The sequence below is a fragment of the Coturnix japonica genome, chromosome Z, assembly GCF_001577835.2.
Source record: "Coturnix japonica isolate 7356 chromosome Z, Coturnix japonica 2.1, whole genome shotgun sequence".
Classification (NCBI taxonomy): domain Eukaryota; kingdom Metazoa; phylum Chordata; class Aves; order Galliformes; family Phasianidae; genus Coturnix; species Coturnix japonica.
Window position 1 is genome coordinate 17,442,893 of NC_029547.1, and position 22,184 is coordinate 17,465,076.

The 22,184-nt window shown below is 39.6% G+C and overlaps 1 protein-coding gene across 1 annotated transcript in view; it reads left to right on the forward strand.

The window, feature by feature from the left end:
- Positions 1-9,142: 9,142 nt before the first annotated feature.
- The window catches only part of ITGA2 (integrin subunit alpha 2), a 61,482-nt gene continuing 48,440 nt past the window's right edge, over positions 9,143-22,184 (forward strand). The window contains exon 1 of the mRNA XM_015848698.2: positions 9,143-9,318. Within this exon, the coding sequence (XP_015704184.1) occupies positions 9,282-9,318 (37 nt within the window). The 5' untranslated portion in view covers positions 9,143-9,281. The remainder of the gene's footprint in view (positions 9,319-22,184) is intronic.

Below are 22,184 nucleotides of genomic sequence, written 5' to 3' on the forward strand. Positions count from 1 at the left end.
AGTCCCTGGAGACTCTCAAGGCCAGGCTGAACCAGGTTCTGAGTGACCTGTTCTAGCTGAGAATGTTGCACTTCGTTGCAGAGGAGCTGGACTAGATAACCTTTAAAAATCCGTTCCAATTCTAAGGATTCTATGATTCGAAGATCACCTCCTGTACTCAGCGCTAGTGGCACCAAACCTCATGCACTGTGTTCAGTTTTGGGCCCCTCACTACAAAAAAGACATCAAGTCACTGGAACATGTCCAGAAAAGGACAACAAAGCTGGTGAGAGGACTAGAGCACAAGTCTTATGAGGAGCATCTGAGGGAACTGGGTTTGTTTTATCTGGAGAGGACACAGAAGGGAGACCTTATAGCTCTCTATAACCACCTGAAAGGAGGCTATGGCAAGGTGGATGTCAGCCCCTTCTCCCACATATTTAGCAATAGGACTAGAGATAATGGCTTTAAGTTTCAACAGGAGAGGCCCTGGAATGGGCTGCCCAGGGGTATGATTGGCTCACCATCCCTGGAGGTAGGTATTCAGTAACCATTTAGATGTTGTACTAAGGGACGTGGCTTATTGGGGAAATACTAGTGGTAGATGGACAGTTAGTCTGGATGATCTTGGTGGTCCTTTCAAATCTTGATGATTCTATGATTCCATGATCATAGAAGAGAAATCTCTTCCAGAAACACAATAAAAGACAGTAGCTTCTCAACTGTTCATTTTTTTTAGTGTCTTATAACGTAAGAGTACAAAAGTCTTGTATCACATTCTTGTCGCTAAACAGAAGAGATATTGATTTGAAAGGTGAACAGTTTAATGGATAAGGAATCGCAGAATCATGAGTTGGAATGGACGTCAAGAGATCACTGAGTCCAACTCCCCTGCTAAAGCAGGTACCCTACAACAGGTCACACAGGTAGGTGCCTAGATGGGTGTTAAATGTCTCCATAAGAAGTATACTCTGTATGGGAAATGTTCCAAGCCTTTAATCATCTTTGTGGCTCTCCACTGGACTCCTTATAGATATCCCCAACTTTTTTTTAACTGAGGGGTCCAGAAAAGGTAGGAAAATCATGGTTAGCAAGTTGTGGTAAATGGTTCTATATCCAGGTGGAGGCTGGTGATAAGCGGTGTCCCCCAGCACCCATCATGGGGCATATGCTCTTCAACATCTTTATTAATGACATAGATTATGAGATTGAGGATTATACCCTCAGCAAATTTGCAGATTACATAAAACTGAGTGATGCAGTCAACATAATGGAAGGGTCAGTCAATTTGCCCTAAAAATTCAAGTAAAAGTTTGCATCTGTGAGAGCCAACATTATCAGTGAGATACAATTCATATGGGGGAATTATATACAGGAACATTTCTTGTTGATTGTTCTCAATCTTGGACCCATATTTATGGCCACTGATGTGCAGACTGCTGTTTCCCTGCTCATAAAACACCAGTGTCGAGAGATTAACAATCTTATTACATTTTACACTATGCCACAACAGATGCCTGTATACATCAAAATCCTCAGGTTCAGCTTAAAATTTCTCACAGCCCCATTTGTCAGAAAAAAAGAAAAAGCTCTGATTACGCTAGTGTTATGGTATGGGGACTCTCAGGAACATCAGATACTAAGGAGTTGGGTTCTTGCTGTTTATCTGAGGGATATGTTTTTTGAGGATCTTAGGTTAGAAAATTCATTCAGATCCTCTGGCCTTCTTTGCAACATAGTTTTTGAATACTGAAAACATGCCTATAGATATCAACACACAAGTACCAACAAATGTAATTAGAAAGCAATGCTAGTATTCTGAGACACTGCTGCAACGCAGTTTTTCATACCCAGTACCTTGAGGTTTCAATCATCATTGGCTTGCCAGCTTGTCATCTAGAATTTTTTCTTGTTTTTCTTTTGCAATCTGATCAGGAATGCTTTGTGCATCTGATCAACTAGATGACACTTAATCCCTCTACCAGGTTTATTCCTCACAGCCTAGTCTGATAATTCCTCTTTAACTAAAGGTTCAGCAGCAAATGGAAAATAATTGAGCAAAAGTACTGTTGACAGTAGCTCCAATTTAGCAGTTATGAATGTAATGAAAACTATTTTCTTGGAGAATAGGCATTATTTTTTTTTACAATCTGCAAACAATACAAGAAAAAAAGCAAACCAAAACTATGTATTAAGACTGAAATCCATCTCACCTCATCCATTTACAATTCATATGGGATTAAGCAGGATTTCTTAAGGGAGCCAGGTCTGAGTAAGAAAAGTCTAGTGAATTACTGAGTAATACTTTGTGACAGAAAAATAAAAAGCAAGAACCAGTGAGTTTTAATTCCTCAAACCAGATAACAATTACTACACTTTTTGGCAAAATTCTCAAGATTTCGAGTTAAGGGCATATTTTTTAGCAGACAGAGTTTCTCATCTTCTTGTCACATGCCTGTAACTCCTGTCTGATAAATACCTGGGAGAAGGGACCTACTGCTGTTAGGAGTGGTTATTGGAGTTGTATCAATATTCATGCTCCAGGAAATGGGCTGGAGCTCACTGGCTGTTTAGAAGGCATAAAATTTTGTAAATTAACAGTCTTTCATATCAGACATCTATTTAGAGGATCATGGATGAGTGGCAACATGTCTTCCCCATCTACCTTATACCCCATGAGCAAAATTTCCAGAGAGCAGGCACAAATTTTTCTCATCTGGACAGAGAATCACTTAAAGTACTTATGTACTCTATGCTAATTAGAACATAGCTCAGTCTCAACAGTAGGTAATATGTATATGCTAAGATATATCGACAGGAGCAGGACTGAAGAGTGCTAAAGCTTCTGCTGAAGACACAATGCACTCTACCTTTTGAAAGTTTTCCTTTGATCTCTGACTTGATTTCATATATATATATTTATTTATTTTCAAAAGACAGTCTGGTTTTAAAGGATGTGAATATTGTTCCTGCAGATCTGCTCTTCACATAAAAAATCTATACTTCTCTCTGCCAGCTCCTGTGTTTTTCCTTTGAAATCCTTCACTTTTCAGTCCCTTTCAGTTCCTCTGAGGTTCATATTACACAGCTAAGAAAGCAAGTGTATACTGACCTAGTTGGACTTTCAAACATTTTGCCAATATCTATTGTGAGACTTTGTTATCCCTATTAGTCCTTTTCTGTTCGTCACTAACAAGTTTAGCGGAAAACAGATCACTGGGTTTAAAATGTTTACCCTTTGTTGGACTGTATAACAAGATCTGTTATACAGATCTGACCATGTAAGAAAATCCCCTTCCCAAAGTGGATTTGGATGATTCTCAGAGGATCCGAGATGGATGGGGAGATGAAGAAGGCAACTCCACATGTTTTAAACTGATATGTAATTTGCTAGGATTAACCCATCTGTCAGGATTAACCATGGCAATCATGTAAATGTTAGTTCACAACTTTCTAACAGAGAACAGTAAAGTCAGGAACAGGCTCTAAATGTAATATTCATTTTGCTTTCTTGTGGGTGTGATGTGTGTGTGTGCCAGGGGAGAAGGGCTCACTTTACTACTTTCTCTGGGTAAAGAACTGGCTGGATAGCCAGGCCCAGACAGTGGTGGTGAATGGAGTCACATACAGATGGTAATCAGTCACAAATGGTGTTTGCCAGGGGTTGGCATTGGGGCCTGTCTAGTTCAATATCTTTCTTGATGACACCAAGTTGGTAGGAAGAGCTGATCTCCCTGAGGGTAGAAAGGTCCTGCAGAGCAATCTGGATAGGCTGGATAGATGGGCAGAGACAAGTGGGATGAAGTTCAACAAAACCAAATGCTGGGTCCCGCACTTTGGCCACAACAACCTCAGGCAACACAACAGGCAGAGTGGCTGGAAGACTGTGTAGAGGAAAGGAACCTGGGGGCACTGATTGATGCTTGGCTTAACGTGAGCCAGCAGTGTGCCCAGGTGGCCAAGAAGGCCAAGGGAATCTTGGCTTGGATCAGAAACAGTGTTGCCAGCAGAAGCAAGGTAGGGATCATCCCTCTGTACTCAGCTCTGGTGTTCAGTTCTGGGCCCCTCACTACGAGAAAGACACTAAAGCCCTGGAGTGTGTTCAGAGGAGAGTAAATGAAGCTGGTGAGGGGACTGGAGCACAAGTCTTATGAGGAGTGGCTGAGGAAGCCGTGATTGATTGGAGAAGAGGAGGCTCGGGGGAGGTCTTATTGCTCTCTACAACTACCTGAAAGGTTGTTGTGGTTCTTCTGTGAAATTAGAAATAGGACTAGAGGGAATGACCTCAAGCTGTACCAGGGGGGATTCAGATTGGGCATTAGGAATACTTGTTCTCTGAAAGAGAGGTCAGGACCTGGGACAGGCTGCCCAGGGAGGTGGTGGAATCACTGACCCTGGAGGTGTTCAATAAATGTTTAGCTGTTGTTCTGAATGACATGGTTTAGTGGGAAATATCGGTGGTATATGGACCATTGGACTGGATGATCTTAAAAGGTCTATTCTAACCTTAGGGATTCTGTGATTATATAATTCTAGGATTCTCTTCATACGCTACTTTACATGCTACTTCACTGCTTTACGTGTCTGACACAACTGTCCTACTGAATTAAATAACTGCTTTTTCCTCTAACTCAACAGTGTAGGCATCACTGAGATCAGCTGACTACTCTTTATACGATAAACCTTTCAAAGGTGATCGAGACCATAGGGTACTTCCATCTGTGACTAATCTTACCCCTTCTGTACAGATTTCCAAAAGGGATAGACAATATCTCTTCCTGAAAGTGCTTACATCATTAATAAAGAAATATTAAGAGCACAAAAATATTAAATGCAGAAATATTAAAATCAAAACAGCTATAATAATCTCAACGATGGCATAAAATTAAATCATAAAATGAGCTACACACTAAAAATAATCAGTTCTGTTTGGTAAACCAAAAACCATAGGGTAGTCCAATAGCAAATGCACATGAAAGGGCTAATATGGGCTCATAATAAACATCCACGTAGTGTCAAGTCATGTTCTTTGATGATAAAAGTAAATACCCATGGAAAAAAAAAAAAAAGACCAAGTCAAGACTGTGTTCCCACAAAAACTCTTGGCTCCATGCTTTTTGCAGTGCAAGGTCTACACAGGCTGGGGAGATTTCAATATGTTTAGTAATCCTTGGCATATTTTTCTTCCACAGTCACGAATGGGAACTCAGGTTAGCTTTAAACTTCTAGTAATTCTTGGCACTGAGGTCTGTGCCTGAGTGCACACAGACTGAAAATCCATCCTCTTTTGCCTGTGCCCATCCTGATATGTGATAGCTTCACCAGACCACCCTAATTCACCAATTGTAGAAGACAACTTTTGATTGACTCCATCACTCTCATTCATGCCTTTTCTAATACTATACATATACTATTTCCTTTTAAGACTATACTATCTCCTTTTCTGGAGATAAATGTCTTTGTTGTTGTTCAGCCCAGCAGCAGCTCAGCACCACACACCCATTCACTGTCTTCCCCCACTAGGATGGGAGAGAGAAGCAGGGAGAAAACAAAAACAAAAACAAAACAACAACAACAGGAAACAAAGCAGAACCTGTGAGTTGAAATAAAATCTATTACTAATACAGAAGAGGGGGAGAAAAAAAAATATTAATAGTAATGATAATTGTATAATATATCTGTATGTATATGTATATATATGTAGATGTATGTACATAAATATATCCGCCCATGAACAGATGCCCAGCCAGCCCCATGCAGTGAATATCTCCCTGCCCAACTCCTTACAGTTTTCAAGTTATTTCACTTGATGTCTTAGGGTTTGGAATACCCTTTTGGCCAGTTTAGATCATCTGTCCTGGTTCTGTCCCCTCCCAGCTTTTTGTGTCCCCTAGCCTCTTGCTAGAAGGAAAGTGGAAGAAGCTGAAACGTCCTTGGTACTGTGCAGCACTACTCAGAAACAGCTAAAACGTCATTGTAATATCTACAGAGTTTTTCTCCCAAAGACAAAATATAGCATCATATCAGACACTGAGTGAAATAATAACTCAGTCCCCACTAAAACTAAGTCACCTAACTTGCTTAGTTAGCCTTTGTCTTCTAGCTCTACTGTGTCACTTTGAGATCAATGAAACAACATTTCTCAGCATTAAAACTATGTGTTTTGGGCAGGAATATGGTGAATTGCTGGTTTATGCTCTACTAATTGCTTAAGCAATTGCTAACCTTTCAGCTGGGAGGGCAGTAATCGACCTTTTCCAACTTATCACAAAAACTGAATTATAACTAATGTTTAAACTATATCCTGATAGCTATTTTTAACATTTCTTTTTGTTTTGTTTTGTTTTGATTTGATTTGATTTTATCTTTTTAAGTTTTTGCTCCAAGCATGTGTCTGCCAAAAATAAGAACTGCTTGGTGGCCCTTTCCTCTGACATCTTCAGAAACATCAAAGGAGTGACCTGGAGCCATACACCTTGGCCTCACTGCTGCAAATTACATCACCTTGGTGAGAGCCCCTCCCAGAATTACATTATCAGATAACTCCAGTGTTAAGCACTGCACAGAAACTCTCAGTCTGTGGGCACCCCTCACAGATGACAAAGAATGGAAATACCCGAATGTTTGTCTGAAAAGGTTGGCATTATTTCTTCTATGTCATCACATTGAAATTACTATATACTAGTTGTAAAATCCCACAATAAAACTTACTATTATGCAGTCAACAGATATCTTTTAAAATCAAATATTTGCATGGTTTCTTTCCTCTTGAGTTCTTCATTCCTCTTGAAAATACAAAAATTACAGTGATCTTTTTCTGTAGTGGAACTGACCAAGCCACTTGCTTCCCTTACAACCCCCACCCCTCCAAAAAATAAATAAAATAAAATAATGGTCAGCTAAGGATCACATGGCATTTCCAAATGAAATAGATTCTTCCCATGTGCAACAAGTCTTTATTTATGCACAACCAGGCCTGAAACTCCACAAACATGCTCAGGCAGATAGAGCATTTTTGGCAAGTGTCCCTGTGACAGCAGACAAAACAGGGTGCTACAAAGCACACGAGTAAACAGCCGAGTCATGGAGAGCACAGGGTGCTTATCAGTCCCCCCCTTTACATACAAGAACAAAACAAAACAGAACAAAGCAAACAACAACAACAAACACAAGCACAAACTGAGCCATTCTGCAGATAAATTTTTTGTTATTGTAGACATAATAAACTAAAGAATAATTGCCTTGTTTTTCCTTCATTCCTTCTTTCCTTAATTTCATGTGGTGCATGTATAATATGTATAAAATAGATGGGAAAAGTCAGAAAGGTGAAACACTGCACAATTCAGAAAGCCCAGCTTTCTGTAATACACAATAGGTAGTTCAGGATTATATAGCAGGGTAACTAACAAATGCTTTTTGATCTATTTGAAACATAACCATTCAACTAAAGGTTAAAGGATGCAGTAATTCACACAGTATGTATTCTCCTTTGACCTATTATTTGCAGATACAGACAAATGTCAGTCTGGGAACAGCCCTAGACTATGTGAAACTATTTTTCAACATTGTGTCTGGATGAGGAAGAAAGTTTCGTATCCTGAGGGTGTGTTCATAATAAGGATGATGTAACTGAATCAAAGGCACTGTTTCTTAGGAAATCGACATGTTGATCTTCAAAGGTTATTTATAGGTGGGATAGAGGGTGATTCCAGGTGTATGTATTTATTAAGAAATACTTATTTTTTCCCTGTGTTGTGAATTTTGTCCATTATTTTCCTTTCATCGGCATCTATTAGTTGGTGATTCTTTTTTCTGCCTTGTGGATGTATAGATTTCCCTCCTTCTCCCAGTGCTGCAAGCCTACTGATACACACAGCCCAGGGAGAGAAAGCCCAGAGCTGCTCCAACACCTGCTGCTGTTCCTGCTGTAGGTAGCTGCCCCTTAAAGCTCATTCTTGCAGGACTGTTAAGACACAAAGAAGAAACTGCACGTGAGTCATTCTAGGTAAATCATTGACTTGAAGGGAATGGTCGGAAATAAGGATGTCCTGTGAAGTCAGTCACTGTGCAAGCACATGGGTTAGGCTGAGCAGCATGACTTCATGAAAGAGTAAATACGTGGAAGGGACCAGTGTGAATTGTTTAGTGCTGAATGTCTGTTATACTTCCATCAGGGATCTGAATGTTCTGACAGTTTCCAAAGAGCCACTGTCTGAACCAAAAAATACCTGCTGGACAATCCGACTTGTCAACAGCCTCTGCTTTAACTTAAAATTCACATTCGAAGTGTTTGAGAGGAATACAGTAGTGAGACAACACATGTATTCTTACAGTGCTCCTGAAATAAAAGCTGAGTTCTGTGTCACACCACAAGGACATGACACAGATGATGAGCAGGGGGAGGAAGGAAGCATTTCTATTTCAAGTTTCCAGACTAACTGCCTTTTTCACTCCACTGTATTCATGCCAGGATGGTCCAATTTGTTCACCAAAACCATTGTTGCAAAATAGAGTGTCATCCAGTATTCAGTAGGTCTCAATATACACCAGAGTGCTGGGAGAGAGAAAAGGAAGGTATTTCAAATACCTGGAATATGAAAGATTCAAACAGTGTTAATAGGGCTACTCAGGCTGAAAACTACACAGAACAGAGATAATCCTGCACTTCACGCTGCTTTCTAACTTCTTTGCAAGTAGAACCCCTTACTGTCATATCGTTTGTGGTTTTCACTCACGTTCTGCCTCTGGTTGTTGGCTGGTCACCTAGGGCAATATTTTGTATGAGCAATATATTGTTGCTGTCATGGCCAGCGCTGGGTCGGTGGAGTGGCAAGGCTCCCACATCCTGTTGCACTTCTCACAGCTGAGGGCATAGTCTGCAGGAGTTTCACTTAAAGGAGAAGATGCGGGTTTAAGGCAATAGAGAAGAAAATATCGTTATACTCGAGGAAGACAGCCATTCCGTGCTTCTGGAGAAACACAGAAATTAACCATGATTTTCAGCAGTTTCAGCTGACTCCAGAACTCGGAATTCAGAAGCCGGACGTCAGCACGTCCTATCGGCAGCGGGCACTCACCGGCGGGTTTTCACCCATCTGCCCCTCCCGAAAGCAAAACGGGGGAGGGACGGAGCTCCCGGCACGCTGCGGGGACCCCACGGAACGCTGTGGGCGGGCAGGAGGAGGAGGAAGAGAAGGAGGAGGGGTATTTCGTGGCGGCGAGGAGCAGGTGGCGCTCAGTGCCTCGCTGCCGGCTCAGGAGCGGCACCGCACCGCGCTCCCTGCTCCGCACCGCTCCGCACCATGGCCTCTGCGAGTGCGGCGCTGCTGCTGGCGCTGGGTAAGGCTCCGCGCCGGGCAAGGCTCCGCGCCGGGCGTAGCGGGGCGATGCCGCCGAGCATCGGCGGGGACGGGGCAAAGAGAGGAGCGGGGCGGGGGTCTGGGCCGGCGCGAGCGGAGAGCGTGTGTTGCTACGGCAGGTTCGAGCCCTGGGCTGGCATCACGTTGGGAATTTAGAAAAATGGTGGTGGTGGTGGTGGTGGTTCTGGAGGCCAGGGGTGCGGATGCCCTTTGTTGCTCATTTGCGGTTCTGTGGGGATCGTGACGGCCGAAAAGGTGATGCTCTTTGCTGGGAATGCTGCTCCTGATTTCAGGAATCCTTTAGGTCCTATCCCACCCTGTTCAGCAGATGTCTCTGCTTGGAAAAGGACAGGGAAACTTGAACCATCTCCTCCTTCTCTTGGCTTACTTAATTACCATTACATATATTTTCCTGGGAAATGTATGCCATCATATTCACTTGCCATAAGCAAATTCCCAAGAACTTTCAGAGTGGTAATAATACTGTATGCTCACTTAAAACCTTAATTAGTAAGTCACTGAAGAAGAGGCATAAGAATGAGTTTTCCCCTGTGAGCTGTTCTGACTTGTTCTTTCAGTAGCTGTAGCAAACACTACAGTGGAATGTGCGGCTGCAGGGTATGAAGCAGAATGTGAAAATATTAACCTGTGATGAGATATATGGTATACTAACTGTCTGATGTTGTTTTTTTGTTTTTTTTTTTTTAAGAAATGAGAATTCTTAAAAGCATCATTGGGCAAAACATCCACTCTGCACTTTTGTTTAATCCATCCCTTATGCTCCTGTTACGGTTTGCTGTGCACCAGGAACTCTATAAGTCCCAGGGTAGAAGTCCTAAGACTTGAGGAAATTTGTCAAGCAGTGCAGAAACCAGAAGATAAGGACTGGTTAAGAGAGCAGGATTCTCCTGGCAGTGAGATGGGCAGAAGTGGGATAGGCCTGCTTTGTTCAGGCACTATCCATGATTCATCTTCATTTATACAGCTGAAAGAAGACATGCTTCTGATTTTAAATGTGTCATGAAATTTGATGTTAGTAGGTGTAATTGCTGAGTTAATACTTTAAAGCCTTTTTTGATCTTGTAGAACTAGAAGGAAGGCAGTTTTCTCTAAGCGATTTAGAGTCCCACTGTGGTGACAGAATTCTGATGAGCTCTTCAACCTTCAAAGGCTTATTGAGTGTAATAAGCCTTTGATACTACAATAACTGATACTTACAATAACTACAATAGCTGAGTTAGGCAGTCTGGCAAGAAAATATCCCAAGTACAAAATAAATTTGATCTTATATAAATATGTTCATTTCCAAATGATCAGCTATATTAGGTAGACCCCATAAGGTCATTGTCATGTATCTGGACTCAACTAAAAGTAATGAAACAGTTAGTAAAGATGTGTATTATTTACTTTTATTGTGTATTTTTATGTTTGGAAATCCATTCACACTTCACTATTGCTGAAGAAATAAAAATATAATAGAACTAAAATTTTGATATTACAACCTTGCTAGCATAGAAGTCTTGTTACTTATTGGCCAAAAAAGTATAGTACTACAGAAGTAGACTATGTTGTGGGGATAACAGTAATTGGAGGACTTGATAGTGCAACCTGTACAACAAAGCATGATGCTTTCTCTTGCAACACGTTGACTGTTTTGAGCAGTTCTCAGGTACTTGTAATTCTTCAGATCTTTAAATCGTTCAGTTCTTTATATTAGAGGTTAATTTCATTCTTTAAATCTGCATTTGTGACATCCTGATTCTTTCTTAGCCTGTTCTTAGAGGGAAAAAAAATAATAAAATGTCAGAGCCAAATACCCTTGCTCTTCCCGAGAGTGAAGCCAGTGGAAAATACAGTGCCTTTCCTGGGCTCAATTGGTAACATTTTCTTTGGAATGCTCCTGTGCCCTCATGCTTCAGAGCAGATATTTGAAATTTGGCAGGAAGATGTTATTTGCATCGTCTTGAAAATCTACCCAATTTGGCCAAGTAAAAAAAACCTTGGAAATTTTCATTCCTCTGGAAAGAAATTTATTTTTATCTGCTTGATTTTAACATAAATCCTGTCTATCTTTGGTAAGGAGCTCAGATAGACTTTGTTATTACAGTGGCAGTGGGCTGCACATTTCTGTAAGAGGTCTACATCTGCAAATCTGTCTCCCTTGTGTTCTTGTGCTATTTCTTAAAATCCCCACTATGTCAAGCACATGTCCCTTACACCATTCTGCTCTGAACTGAAATATCCTGCCTAAACAAGGGTTAAGTTTTTCAGGACACAGGTGTACCACTTCAAGACACCAACCATTCAACCCTCTCAATCCAGCCAGACTGGAGGAGGAATCAGTCTTATACAAAACTAGGAAAGGGGGTATTTTCTCTTAAACTTCACGTGGGCTCTAGATTTTCCAAGCGTAATCCTTTTTCTGTTGTTCAGTTCATATCTCACCCTTGCTGACGCAAAGCATCACATCGTCCCAGGAAGCAGCAGAGTCCTACAGCCTTGTTGGCAATGGGCTGGAGAGCTGTGCAGCAGTACAGGGGAAAACACCACTAACGTTAATCTTTTTCTTCTGATTAGTTATGTTTATGTCCCAGTGAATATGAACAGTGATTAAACAACAACTGAGTCAAACATGAAACAGTTAGGAGGTGCCTAAGTTAGCAGCCTTCAAGAACAGGTTGGATGGGGCCCTTGGCAGCCTGATCCAACTCCATGGCAGGGGAGGAAACCAGATGATCCCTAAGGTCCCTCATAAACAAAGCCATTCTGTGATTCTGAATTTTTCCCCATTATAGCCTGTGCATCATACAACGTTTTGAACTCAGGTCTGCAGCTTTGCAGTGGCTGCTTGCAGACAGGTAGATGTAGTGTGATTAGAAAAGGGGTTGGGAATTCTACCTCCTCTACTGATGAAATTAGAAGATGCCCTAGGACTGGTGAAGAAGGGTAGGATGGAGAGAAATGATACTTTATGTTCTTTGCAGAATAGGGCTCTTTCACTGCCTTTTTATTTATTTATTTATTTATTTAGTCACAAAAGCCCAGTGCAATTTCAGGCGAGTCATTTAAATTAAATCTTTGACACGTGGTTGGAGCCTTTGTGTTCCTCTCTTTCTCTTTGCTCAGCCAGGGGTTCTCAAAACTGTTGCTGCATTTTCACAATCTGGTTAAGCTGACCTGAATGTGGGCTGCTGCTGCAAGGACGTTTCATCCACTCCTGACTGCGTATTCCCACCACTGTTCTGTGGTGCCAGTGGGGCTTAGTTTGGGGAACAGTAATATTTTCCCTTCTGGGGGTGGGGAGGTGGGGGGGAAGGGGAGCAGGTTAGTTTTGGAGATCAGCTAACCTGATCCTTCCTGTTCACTTGAGCAGTAAATATTTAAGTGTCAGTGCTGGCTCAAGGGACGGTCAGAACTTATGGCCAGAGGTGGGAGGGAAGTTGGAAGAGTTTATTTCACTGGTAGCCAGCACTTCCACTGGCTTGAGCTAGTTGTGAAAGTGCATCTTGACATGCAAGGCTGCTGTGTATTCACAGCTGTGAATGAAGTCAATGGAAATTTTATTTTGAATGTGCAATGCCTTCTGAAAAAATAAGTTTTTAGCTGAATCATTAGATATCCAAAAGTGGTGGTGCTTTTGACCTCAATCTCTTTTTTTTTTTTTTTTCCTTTTCTTTTCCTTTCCTTTTTTTTCTTCTTTTTTTTTCTTTTTTTTTTTTTTTTTTTTTTAATGAGACTGAGGATCTCTCATTTCTGGAACTACTTTCAGAGAGCTTGTCAGGTAGCAGGATCATTATTATATATTATTCTTGGAACTTTGCCTTTCATTCATGCTGTGTTACAGGACTTGTATTTTGTACAAATGATGTTTATCTTAGACAGCATACAGGGTATTACCATCACACTCCTAAACACATTAACAGCTAATGTTTATTTGTGCATAATTTGCACAAAGTAAACATGAGATCTTACCAAGAAGTTATAGCTATGTGCTCTCTGACGCTGGGACAATTTTTTAATTGAACTTTATTTTTTAATTTATTTTTTTTAATTCAGTTGCACAGAATTTTCACTTAAGAGATCAAAGAAACAAGTAAAAGGACTGACAATTCTTGGTTTCATTGTGCTTTTTAGTTACCACACAGATGTTATTCATTGTGGTCTTTCTTCACTGTTGTTAATTTTGAATGAACGAAAGTAGTTTTTTCATGTACTTTGTGTAATGTATTTTCATGAGAGCTAATAACTGGAACTACCAATCTAATGGATTAATGTACAAACAGCTAAATGGGAATAAAATTCTTTCCCTTAGGGTTAGTGCAGGTAAAAGGGAGTTTATCCATCTTCAGAGCAGTCATTTTTCCCCCTCAAAAATCTTGGCTGGTCTCTCACCACTGTTGCTATTTTCATTTCAAGGTTTCCTTTGTTAGGCTCTGTGCAGGCTGGTTCCCATTTCCATGGTTACCATGCTGAAACGCAGACAGGACACAGGCTGGCTTCTCCTCGGCATAGCCATGCACTTGCATACCAACACATGTTATCTGCTTGTTTTAGGACATTTCCATTAGAAATGTTTGTGTTTAGGACTTCTTCACAAAGTGAACCCTGGCCTAGTGATGCAGAGCTTAGGATTTCAGACCCTGTAAAGTGAGAGGAAGAGAATCAATAAGCTTTTCTTTTTGCATGTATTTAAATAAACTTGTACTATTCTTTCTCAGACTAGTCAAGGATATCAGAGAACAGTCTCGGCCTAAGTTTTCATTTCTGTTAAAAAGGATAACAAAGCAAGTTTAAGTTTAAAAAGAAAACAAAACAAAAACAAACAAAAGAAAAACATTTAAATAAAAGACTAACATGAGCTTGTGCTAAATAGTTGTATGAACACACTCCTTTTTTGTGGCACTCATAAAAGGGCGATAAAAATAAATGGATATGAATACACTGGATGTGTTATCCCTTCTGTCTATATTAACTGAGTGTGAGTGTGTAAGCCTATAAAGCAATAGCAGATAATGTGCTTCCTGCTCATGCTGTACTTCTTTTTTGGAGGTGGGGGATACTAAAAGCATCTAGAGGAGCTGATATAAGCTGTTTGAGCATTTGCATCAATTCCACATCAGGATGATATCTCCCATTTAGCAAGTAAATTCAATATTCTGAATGTCAGCAACTGTTACTTTGAATTAATCCTTTGAGGATACTGAAATGCTATTTAAGGACTAAGTTAGTTTTATTTTCTCCCGGAGATGCATATTATTCAGAAATCTATAAGACTTGCATGCTACTCAGGACCTAAAAGAGGAACTGTACAGGCAAAGAAGTGAGGTAAACACCAACGCTTTGAATACCATATGAGCAAAGACATTTTCTGAATAACTGAATGGCATCTGCATGGCTGAATGTCACACGTGATAAATGTCACAGATTCTTTTGTCCCTGTCAAATCACTGACAGACAAGGATGAAGGACTTGCAAGTTATACATAGTGCTGATGGAAATCTCCTGGCTTATTCCTGATTTATTTTACCCTTTTAATCCTGCACCCAAGTCTGTCATTCTTCCTTTACTTCATTAAGGATATTTTTATGAATAACATAAAACTCCTTGTCTGATATGGTTGTTTGTTTCTGAGAAATAGGAAAATTACTGTTCACAAGAAACATCTGGGAGGGAGCATATTTGCACAGTGAAGGGACCATTTGTAAATGAGGAGACCTACTTACAGAAGTAGTGGAATTTAATGATAAGTCTGTGGTGGAGAAAGGTTGAATTAAGTTTTTACTTTTTGTCTATGTACATCACATTTGTGACCCTTCAACAAGAAGTCTGATAACAGTTGATGTTACAAATAAGTTAAGGCTGTAACACAAAACTGCATGGAATCAGAAGAGGCAAGACCACAGGTGCCTGGGTAATTGTCTCTCTGGATTAGCTGGTTAGGAATGATCTCAGCCACCTGCAAGATGATTTCTTATTTGATTGAGGAATAACCAGCGTGTACTTGGTTTATGAGAACTTACTACTGGAATGGGTTCCGCTTCTCAGAGTATTGTGCTGTGCTCTATGTTGGCTACAGTTAAGTCAGGTGGAGTTGCTAATGAGGTGTCTACCTTTTCCAAATATGCAGGAGTCACCTCTAACTTCTCAGTGTTGCGACTGTTGTGGTAGCCGAAAAGTAGTGCGGTTCTCCTTTCAACTATGAAAGTGTACTAAGAAATTCAACTGAATTGCATAATTGCCTGAAATACATGGAAGTCAAACTTAGAACTGTAGAGATGACTTGACAATGAAATAACTCCCTTATTAAGATGGGGAAAAACAATAAATAGAAAGAAAGAGAAAAATAAAATAAAATAAAAAATCAGTAGCACTGCTTGAATAGTAGTCCATTAGTAATTCTGGTAATTATAGTGATTTACCTGACTAGCCAAATCCCCTTTGATATCACCATGTCTGTTCAATCCCTTTCTTGTTATTTTGGTTTGTTTTGGTTTCTTTTCCAAACTGCCCAGAGACGATTCATCATATTGAAATAATACTCTGTGAGTCTCTGGATTTCTCTTTTGTAGTTGATTACAACTTTGGCAATAGACTTTCCTTCTCTGAAAACAACCATTCTGCTTTAGTGGAAGTGAGTGTTATCTCTAGAAAACTCTTCCTAAATGTGCATAGATGCCACTCTCTGTCCACACAATGGAGCATGTCTGTGCTTCATGAATAAAGAACTTCCTGAACTCATATCAAAGATAGCATCACCCACCTGACCACAATCATCTAGATTTCCCAGTCTCCGGTGTATGAGGTGAAGGCTGGGGCAGTGCATGTTACTGCCTCACAGCACCCAAAATCCACCTACCCCACCCCTGCTGCTGTGGATCAGAGTGGCAGAGTTAATGGAAACTTTTAGGCACTTTTAACTGGAAAGAAAATATTTGAATGCAGAGTAGGAGGGTTCCTCCAAGTCAAGCAGTGGGCTGAGAAGAAGTGGTTGGACTCCACTCTTCTCAGAAACCTGCATTAGGTGTCTCCTTCCTCTTTGGAGCAGGAATTGAGTTGATGAGCTCTTTCGCAGGAAGGTGTAGGTATCTGATAAATGATGATAATACTTGGCTCTTACTTAATTCTTGCTTAGCTCTCCCTTGAGACTTAGTAGAATGTGGACTCTCTCATCTTTCTAGAAGCATCTTTTCTACCAGGCAGCAAAGCAGTTAGAGAAGCCCTCTGAACCTCTGCTTTTGAAACCTGGTTCCCAGCATGCATATTTTTGTTTGCAGGCAGACAAGCAAGGACTCATCTTGCCTTTGGCCTAGTGGCTGGAGCACTGAGCTGTGAGGGGTTCTGGGCTGGCCCTTTTGAGCTGTTCATGCAATTTGGTAAATAGGTAGTTCCTTAAAATAAATTACTTGCCTTAGCTTTTATTAAATTATATAATTTATTATTATTATTATTATTATTATTTATTAAATTATTAAATTCAATTATTTAGGGCAGAAGTTGCTAATCTGGGAATCTGCCATCTGGCCATGACAGCAGAGTGGATTTCAGGTGGAGAACCTTGCTGTTAGTTGTGTTTCTGCATCTGTATCATATTCTGAAATTGTATGTGACTTCGTACTACAAAAACTAGGTGACAGATAATTTTTAGTTCAGTCTGGGTTAGGCAGCTGCTGAGGTCTGGGATTCTTGGACTGTTTTCCTGACATTATTAAGACCACATTCTGCCTGGTGCCAAAACTGGTGTTTTCAATGTGCATTATGGTGAATTTCAAGTCCATGGCTGGGACCACCTACCATTCACTTTGCTGGGCTGTGAGCTCCCATTCCAACCAGTGAAGACAAATAGTCATTATGTCTACTATAGGAAAACAAAAGATCTGATAATTATAGCTCTTCCAACTATTGTATTATATATCCTGTGGTGCTTTGGGGTTTTTCTTGTTGCAGGAAGCTAGTGTACCAAATAGCTGATTCAGTTCTTGTGTGTAGCCAAGAAAGCTGAGCTCCTGACTAGCTCCTGAGAAGCTGAGATGGAGAAATAGGGTCCTAAATGTGTCAACAGAATAGCTCTCAAGACACTGCAGTCCTCACTCTGCAGGCTGTGACGCTAGAATTGTTGTGTGGCAAGTTCCTCAGGCTTTTTGTAATTCAGCATTTTCAGGTGCCATTTAATAGTGACATAGCATAAAATAATGTGGTATTCTTACATTATATCATACACTGAAATTTTCAGGTAGCCTATGGTCTGTTGTGCACAGGAGAATACAGGTCTCCTTGGTGTCTGTGTACAAATATTCATCATATTCATGTTCATCAGTGTATTAGTATATCTCTATAGCAGCTGAAAAGAGTGAATAGGGCGCAGAGATAACAGTCTTGGTTTCTGTGTAATGACACGTATTTCCTGTCTTACAGTCCTTAAGCAGCTCTTGCTGCTCTGGCTGTATTTGGAAATAGGAAATATTGATGGCTTGAACAAAACTGATAATGTGAGTGTGAGGAAAAAGCATATGCTGAAGAGTTGTTTTTTTTTTTATCGTGGAGAAGCACATTAAGTATTTTTTCATAATCGGTGCTCTTGAAGCAAGTGGCATAAATCCATATATAGCATCTGTGTGTGTACAACTTGTTAGCCATGTATCCTTTTAATCTCTTTGTGGTATTACTAAGAACAAATTTTGACAGTGTAATCCTGCCTGTTGTACCAAGATCAAGGAAGAAAAGAAAAAAAACTGCAAGTCATTTTGGAAAGATGCAATTCCTGTGAGTTCTCTGCAGTAGAAAGTTATTCCCACTGGATTTAAGGATGGAAGTAAGGCAGGATAATAATTCTGTGTCCAAGTACTTGCTGTCTTTATTAGAAGCACATAGGAAGTTGTCAGTCCAGCAGGAGCTTCTACTGAACATGACTTTGGAATCAGTCCTTCTGTGTACAGGAGGTTGTTGAGGTTTCCTAGCTCCAAATGAGGAGGAGTGCATTGATCTATTCTGGGAATGGAGAGCAATGTGTAGTCAAGAAACAGGAAACTGTCAAGACAGACTTTCCAACAGTAATTAATGCAGTCGTGGGTAGATTTAGGTAGATCTCGTGCAACTCTGTAGTAGTGCCAAGGCAGTTAAAGACACAGCAGATAGCAGCATTGTCCCAGGCTCTTCTGCCTTTCATTCATAACGTGAATTATATCCTGCCTGTGTTAGGTACTATAATAGCAGGTTACTGGTAACCCTTTGGTGCAGTTTCTTTATAAACAGTTGTGATTCGAAGGCAGTGAATCATACTTTCACACACTCGGAAGCTTTCAGGCTCAGAGCTGACCTACTTCCGGGATGACACAGTTGGACGATGAAGCCAAGGAAACTTTTCAGAGGGAGGAAGAGGAGGGGGAAGAATAGGCATGGGAGGGAGGATTTGTAGCGAAATGAATCATTGTTTAACCTTTTTTCTTTTAGTTGTGGCTTCTAATTTATTTCTACTCTAGCCTGTCTCAGTTAATTATTAAATTGTTTTAGATATTGTAGCTAATGAGAAGAGTAATTAAGGCTCAAGATAAAAATAAATAATCAAATAGAAGAAATGCTAAAGTAATCAAGTTTTACCTTTTAAGACTTAAACATGATGAAATATCAACAAAGTAATTAAAGTGAGGATTGGCTTTTAATACAAAAAATACAGTGTCTTGCCAGTTGCATTCTTTTCTCATTTCGATTTCCTCTCTAAGGTTTGTGCATTTGTTTTTTTTAAGGTGATTTTTCTCAATGAGAGATATGCCCAATTTAAAATAAAACTGAACAACTGTGATGATAAAAGCGGTGTTTCAGTGCATGAATTGAACATTTCTAAATGTTGCTTTAAATGAGGTTGTGCACACTGGAGAAAATACAAATACAAGTACAAATAATAGCAGCAAAACTCTAATGAGAAATTATTTTTCAGTTATCCTGACCTTTGCAGGTAAACATCAGTAAAACTTCTGTCTGAGTACGGTAAAAATATACAAAAAATGTGTTTCATATTTACATTCAGAAGTGCCAAATCCACTACAGGATGACTTGTTTCACATGAAAATAACTTGGTTTGATGACATTACATGTGCATATATACAGTGCACGTAGCAACGCAGTAATGCAGACCAAGCTGACAGCTAATTCGTTATCAGAAGTGGGGGAAAACAAACAAAAAAGTGGTTCATTTTTGGCCAGATTTGCTCCCTGCAGAAGCTTATTGCAGAGATAATTAATTGGTGGCTTCCGGAAGGCACAGTGAAGAATATCTGTGATACAGTTCAACAGAATCAAGTAATTTTATGATGTTTCTCTAAGTTCTGTTCTCTAAGGGTTCACAGTCTTGTCAGTAAAACCTTAAAAAACATAATGTAAGAGCTGTTCAAATGATGGCTTCTTTCTGCAACAGAAGTTGACTTTCAGTTGGATTACTGCTGTGACAGCACGAGTTCTGAATAGTAAGGGAATAACTTTATTTTCATACCAAAATGCTTTTTAAGAAAAAGTAATAAAATAACACTGAATGTATTTAATGAAGCAAATACTTCCTGACTGCACTCTTTCATAACTTAATTACCTTCTCTTCCTGCCTTCATTCCACCTTTCTGTTCAGTATTTCAAGTACAGGAGGTGATTATAGTGTGAGGAGTATCTATAGGTGCCTGTACTCCCTTGCTAATTTTGGAAGCCAAATTCAGCTAATCTTTGCAGAGGAATGAAAACAATAACCAGCTGGCATTGGGATGAGGCAAAAATGCCTTTACCAGTTTTCTAACAAGTAAAGAGATCCAATATAAGCTTGCACAATACAAAATGCCAGACTGTGAACCCCCAAAAGAGCCCCTAGCTTCAGACATACAGAAAGATTGCAGTATAGAAAATTCACTAAAATGTGTAGTTCAGGAAAGGTAAAACCAGAAGAAACAGGAGTTACCACATTCTCTCCTGCTTCACACCTCTTTCTTTTTCTCTGCCCCCGTTGGGAACCAGCAAGTTTCAGGGCACTGCTGGTGAGAATTCTTAGGAAGGAGAAATCCTTGAGAACAAAGGGAAAAAAATTCTTGGTAGAATTTTCTTCAGTGTGGAGATTCTCCTGGAGAAGATCAATGTGAAAGGGCTATCAAACTTGTCTTCTGGAAAAACGAGCCACTTTAAAAAGTGCTAGACTAAGCAATTGAGGCAATGTAGGTTATCCACATATTACTGGCTGCCAATCTATGAAACTGCTGCAGGAAGCAGATTATCACCCAGAGGGACTTTTTTAAATATTATTTTCCAAAGCAGTTCATGGACTTAAAAGATCATACAGGAATGTGTGTGATACTATCATGCTTTTACTATAATGCTATACTGCGACCTTTATCTTCTTGAATGACTACGAGCATAGTCGTTCCCTTCCTGAACTCTTAATGCCTTTTTTATTTATTTTATTACTAGTTTATTTATTTATTTATTTTTGCTTGTGTGTGCATGTTTTCCTAAATGCAGTAATACTATTTTGTATCCATTATGCTAGACAGAGCTAACCAAGTTAACCCTTGTTCCAGTTTTTGGGGTTTTTTTTGTTTGTTTTTTCAATTCATCATCATTACAGTTTGGTGACAGACCTGGCAGAGGTCTGCTGTTGACATTGCATATGTGTTTGCCAGGTTCTGCTGCCCTGAACTGAGAGGGCTTCTGAAGCTGTGATGCTGCACAAGGCAGAGGGGGACTTTGCATAGGAGCCAACTCTGTTTGCTCTCCTGACACTATTCATGGAATGAAGGCTCATGTACAAAGGCTACCCATAGCTTTAGCTGGATTATGCAATTAACTTTTTCAGTTGTGGGTTTATGTGTTTTGGCTTTTTGTTGTTTCAGTTTTTTGAACAAATTACCATGTAATTGAGGAAAAAAGATTATGAAATTCCCTTCACTTGAGTATTTTCTGCTGGCAAGGCTAATACTGGATAAATTTAATACTAAGCATGAAGTGGATCTTTATAGATTCAATAATCAAGTTCCCCAAAGTCTTCTCTTTTCTTTATACTGTGAGTGCAAGACTTATTTAATATAAGCTAAACAATAGCAAATGCTTTTAATGTACTATATATCTGAGCTGAGACTTAATTAAAATTATACTATGTGATTATGGAATCCTATCGTGTATTATCACTATTTCAAACAGGAGCATCACCTTTTCAGTGTAGTACTGATGATCGAAAAGTCAGTTTCAGTATTTAGACTTAAAAGAAAATGACATGTTTATTATGACATTATGAAACAAAATGCAGACCAGTAAAGTTCTTACTATATTTTAAAAAACTATTACAAATTTAATTGGCAAATCAAGTTATCAAGTTATTGTACACACAGTGTCATGCTTCTTTTTTTTTTATTTAATTTATTCTTTTTTTATTTTTTGTTTCATTATTTAAACTTTATTTTTGTTTTGCTGCTTAATCAAAAGAAGGAGTTACAGCCATTATTGTTAAAATCACAATTTAAAACACTGAGTAATCAATCATTTAATACTTGCTCACTTTAATCTCTGTATTTTGCTTACAAAAGCAAAACAGTTACAAACTGAGGGTATCTTATATAAGCTATTGCTTCAAGAAACTTGCTTCAGCTTGTACTTCAACAGTAGCAAAGACGTTATAGCCATTATTAGATATGTACTTTATAGTTACAGAAGAATTCCCACATGTTCGGGCTTAAAGGTGCTCAGTCAGGACTTGTATTATTTTTCATCCTACTAGAAGCAAGAAAACAGAGGTACGGATGTATAAAAGCAGCAGCACTCCTATATATCATCTCTTGTTGTATGCAGTGGAATATAGTCATTGAAACATGGGAATTCCAAGAA